General features: G+C 41.2%; 1 protein-coding gene across 2 annotated transcripts; it reads right to left on the reverse strand.

Moving 5' to 3' along the window:
* Positions 1 to 398: 398 nt before the first annotated feature.
* Positions 399 to 4,542, reverse strand: myadma (myeloid associated differentiation marker a). Of its 2 annotated transcripts, none has more exons than XM_023275045.3 (2): positions 4,408 to 4,542; positions 399 to 1,876 (listed from the first exon to the last, which is right to left on the reverse strand). In XM_023275045.3, the coding sequence occupies exon 2, from the start codon at positions 1,740 to 1,742 to the stop codon at positions 894 to 896; it is 849 nt and encodes a 282-aa protein (XP_023130813.1). In that variant the 5' UTR covers positions 1,743 to 1,876; positions 4,408 to 4,542; the 3' UTR covers positions 399 to 893. The 2 variants fall into 2 exon arrangements, with proteins under 2 accessions (XP_023130813.1, XP_023130814.1); XM_023275046.3 differs by having other exon boundaries at positions 4,301 to 4,428.
* Between the last annotated feature and the right edge of the window lie 745 nt (positions 4,543 to 5,287).

A 5,287-nucleotide genomic window follows, 5' to 3' on the forward strand; every position in this document is an offset into this window, starting at 1 on the left:
AAAAATCAATATTTCACTGAAGAAATCACACAGTGCAGCATAGATGCCTAGCCAGCTGCTGTCACTGTTGCAGTGACTTCTGTTAATTTAATAAAATAATAATAAATCCAAATTACATCTGCTCTTTTTCAGTATAATGTATGTTTCTGTAAAAGACAAAATTTCCCAACAAAAATTCTTCTATTTAATGTAGCAGTTGCATAAAGGGTGAAAATGTGTAACTTTTAAAGGATAAAAACAACCCCCAACCCAAAATGTCAGCAAAGGAGAAAAAAGGTGCAGAATAACAGTTTGTTGAATCTGCTTCCTGTTGTCTATGACACCTCATCTCATCTCATTTCTGTAGTTACCGCAAGGATCAAGGCAGCAACAAAGGCTGCTGCAGATTCCACCACATGTGCACTAAAATAAAACCTTTATTGGTTTAGCTAAACACTTCATTTATTCATATTACATGATTTCAAAATGTGTCAATACTGATACTTTGTTATGGAGACAAAACCTCACTAACAAAAGGCAAACAAAACAATGACGAACAAATCTTTGTGTTGGACTGTTGTTGTTCCGTGTTCCAGTGTGTCGACTTGATTGAATTTTAGCTTGTTTTTTGTTACACGATGCTATACTGCACATTCGACACAGATCTTTTCACATTTGAGGTCTAATACTGTACTGCAGCCACCTACAAACACACACACTGTCCTGGAGCTTTGGTTTTTGGTGCTACCATGTATCTAATTTCAGTATTTTACAAATAGGAAACAAAAAGGACAAAAAGGGTCTTTTTTCATTCGAAATTAGCTACACTGCTCTGTGAAGCCACTCAAGCTCTTAGCCCCTTTATTTCTGTTCTTCAGTGCTCAGCGTGTCTCTCTTCTTCGCTTCTGCTCTTCTCAGACGCTGACAAACACTAGCCTGGCGGTGTAGGCCAGGTCGGCGAGGTAAAGCAGAAAATTGACAGCGGTGAGCACAGCCGTGGCGATCACTTTTGGAGATTCCCGGCCTCTGCTCTGGTAATGCTTATCGAACTGGAACACGGGCCAGATGATGGTAGCCGTCAGATACATGATAACCGCCAAGAGTCCGTATGCTGACAGGAACTTGGAGAACGGGATGGGCAGGCAGCCGGTGCATTCTCCCACACACAGCACCACCACAGCCATGGAGAGGATGAAGCAGATGCAGTACACGGCCATGCACCACTTCAGTGCCGCATGGCCGTCGTAGGTCACAGGCTCGCTGACCAGGATGAAGATGACGCAGGCCAAAAAGGTCTGGCACACCTTGAGTAAGCCTGGAGCCGTCGCCATGTAACCTGCCACCTCTCCCGGCCTCGCTTTGGACAGGCTCACCTCCCCCATGTAGGCGACCGCAGCCAGGCAGGAGAAGACCGTGGAGGCGATGCGATGGTCGCGCATGTCCTTGCTCATCCACTGGTCCCTGAGGAAAAAGACTGGGAAGATGATGGACGCAGAGAGGCAGAGGAGGGCGGCGTAGCAGGCGACAGTGATGGGGAAGTTGGACCAGGAGACGGGGACGCGGGGCTGGAGGCCGAACTGCTCCACCAGCAGCACCACCAGGGTGCAGGCGAAGCTGAACGCCCAGCAGAAGATGCACCAGTCAGCCATGCCTCCGTTCACGTGGGCTCCGTGTGCCACGACGCTGAACGCCACGCAGGTGAACAGCAGGGCGGCTACACGGACCCACAGCAGCTGGGAAGTGGGGAACACGAGCAGCGGCATGATGGGATGTCACCGTCCGTCAGGGTCAAAAGTGAATTTTATAGTCCAGCAAAGGTTCGGATGAGTCTAATACTGAATGTGAGATCCTGTGTCGACTGCTTGTTACATACTCTGGAGACATCCGTCAGTATATTCTGCAGAAAGACAATAAATGTAATCAGGATATATACAAGAAATAAATGAAATATATAGATACAAAATGCAATCAAGGCTTTGCAGTATACATGTGAAATATAAACAACGTACGCTGCCTGAGCTGCAACAATTTAACTTACTGTTTGAACTTCATGACATTCTGCATCCTTTAATTTGATATATTCCCTCATAAAGACTGCCTGACCCTTCTCAACTGCAGTCTATATAAAAACACACAATATTAGTATCAGAACCTTTTCATCTATAAATGAATGGAGGCCCAATGTTTTGAGGAAAGTGTCCTCTGAATTTCATCAGTGACTAACATGTCCGGGCTTAAATATCAGATGCGTAAAAACAAAGGAATGCATGAGATTGGTGTTCAGGCTGTGACCTGCGTATAGAAGAAGCTGAAGTTTGGCGGCTTGAGCTTAGAGGAATTGGAAAGTCCCTCAGTCTAAAATAGAAGTCCAGGGAGTTTGACGCTGGTGCCCTCAAGTGTCCAAAGTGGCACAGGTTTTAGTGGACGTCAAGTTTTAAATCATCTTTAAGTTTCCATCTTAGCAGTGGAAGTCAGTGTTCAATGTTTACCTGAGAACTAAACAGACCTGCAGTGCGGTTTGGTGAGCAGCGGCTTTAAAATCTGATAAACTCCAGAATGAGGCAGCTTTTAAAGGAGACCTTCACAAGTAAGAATGATAAAATCTAGTTCTATCTTTGAACTAGTCATGACTAGCCTGCATTTTTCTATGAGATGTGTTGTTTGCAGTCAAAACAAAGTATAATAAAGTTTTTTCTTCTTCTCTTTAAAAGAAAACAAGATTATTAATTGGAGGAGCGGCTTGAAAATAAAAGATATCTCCCCAATTACAGGTGACCATACAATCATTTTCCCAACCTCAAGACAGAAACCTGCTTTAGTCTGACATCAAATAACACAGTTATCCTTAGTGTTAATGGCAGGTGCTCTAAATCCTCCAAATTCTGCTGTCTAGCAAACAAAATCTCATGTATTTATCAGATTAGATAAAACGAGCACGCATGACTATTTTCATGCAAATGCATGGTTCAGGCATAGCATCTGTAAAGCATCTTGAGAGAATCCGAATTGTAACCAGCGCTATATAAATAAAATTCAGTTGATTTGAATTGAATTGAAAACCTGCAAAATGTACATGACCATTCAAAAGTTTGGGCTCACTTAGAAATGTGATGATTCTTGAAAGAAACGCATTTTTTTTTCAATGAAGATAACATTAAATGAATCAGTCTAGACAATATTAATGTGGTAAATGATTATTCTAGCAGGAAACAGATGATTTTTAATGGAATATCTACATAGGGGTTCAGAGAAACATTTCCAGCAACCATCACTCCTGTGTTCTAATGCTACATTGTGTTAGCTAATGGTGTTGAAAGGCTCATTGATGATTAGAAAACCCTAGTGAAGTGTGAGTTTTCATGGAAAACATGAAATTGCCTGAGTGACCCCAAACTTTTGAACGGTAGTGTATTCATGATTCACATGATAGAAACTGATTATTGATCAAAACATCAAACTTGTAACTTGAGCTAGAAAGGCCAGGAGTGCTGTTGTAGAAGGAGACAGACATTGTGCATTGTTCATGAAGAAAAACATGCTCCTTCTCTCTGCCAAACCCTAAACATTGGTAACTTCATTAGCCCTTAACTCCAATGCCCCTCTTCCTGTTAGGTCTAATGAGACTCATACACAGGAAGCGGATCTGCAGAGCTAATAGCACGTCCACAGGAACACACACACACTGTTAACACAAACCAGAAAGGCACTTAATCACCTTTTCAGACAATATGGGAATCAAGCCAGAAGTTACACAGAAGTGCAGCTCTTTTTAGCTGCAATCTTAGGTAACTACAAAGAGACTTGTACAACACAAGCTTTCATGCACTATCTTTGAGTTTCTGGTGAAATCTGCAAGTTTAAACACACCGATCATGTCTGAGCTCCTAGTTTTCTGGCTGAGAGAGAAGCAGCTGTTGAGAATGTGGTTGTGTGGTGTGTGTGGCTCCTTGCTGCTGACAGGAAACCAGGTTTTGGTTTTGCTCTTCTGGTTTCAGAGAAGGCTCTGCATACCATGCATGCCTCACAGTCGGGTCTTTACTAAAACAAATCAGGCCATTACTGCTGTTTACAGAGTAGCTGATCATTTACACAGGTGTGAAATGAGGGTAAAGCAAACTTTTTAACCTGAAATACTTCAACAGCTGCTGTTATATCCTCGTTTAGGAGAATAAAAGCTGCAAGCAGCAGACACACAGGTATTACAGCAAAAACAAGAAGAGATAAATGTACAAGCATGTGTGTGATCTGTAAAACAAACACATCCTATATGGCATATTAAATGAGTAATAAAGAGATTTTCCGTCTCAAATAGCGGACATACCGCGCCCCGTGCCAGCTCCGTTCCAGAAATAGACCAAGATAAACTCCAACAACTAACATCTACGTGAAATATTTAAGAGAAAATGAAAGATTGAGGATTGATCTTACCGATTTAAAGCACTGGAGTTATCTTTCAAGCTTTTTAATATGCGTACAGTTCCTGGAACGCCGTGCGTAATCGGCGGCGCATCCCCTCTCTCTCATCCACAGTAGAATGTGTCCCACGCCCCGCACAGGCCATATTTGGTAAAGTGTTGAAACCCTCTCCAAGCCCAGTAAGGTCAGTTCCTCTTCTCATGAATGTGATCAAGCCTCAGTTAACAAATAAATAAATAAATAAATAAAAACCTTTCACTGTGACTGTGCGATATTCCCATCACTTCACACACTAGATGGAAACAAGGATTATGCCTGTGTTCAAGTAGGAAGAGTGGAAACATCAGCAGACTATAATAATAATAATAATAATAATAATAATAATAATAATAATAATAATAATAATAATAATAATAATAATATCTTATAATCATATATACATATATATTCCTGAAGCAGGCATTCTTTTTGGAAATAAACACATTAATTACAATACTAATACAGTGTTGTTACATCAACAATTACATTTAAAATGTGTCTTTTTGTTGGATACATTCAACCTGTTGCACCTTTCTCAGTCTAAATACAAACTAAAATCTCACTTTGGAGCTAACTGAGCCAGTAACTGTACATTGTAAGCATTTGTTTTGTGGTTGCATTGCATTCTATCTTTATAATTTTTATTGACTATTTATTGAATGATTATTAAAGAGATGGCCAAAGTTTTCCTGATCTGGATAGTATCCTACATAATTGTCTTTTACTTGTGTCGCTGTATTGTTGTTATTAGTTTTACAATAAGTCTTTTTCCATCAACATTGCGGCGAAATAAACTACCCGCAGCACACAGATCCACCCAGACGAGGGCGCTGTTGACGCTCCAGTTTAGCAC

Source organism: Amphiprion ocellaris, chromosome 23 (genome assembly GCF_022539595.1).
Source record: "Amphiprion ocellaris isolate individual 3 ecotype Okinawa chromosome 23, ASM2253959v1, whole genome shotgun sequence".
Classification (NCBI taxonomy): Eukaryota; Metazoa; Chordata; class Actinopteri; family Pomacentridae; genus Amphiprion; species Amphiprion ocellaris.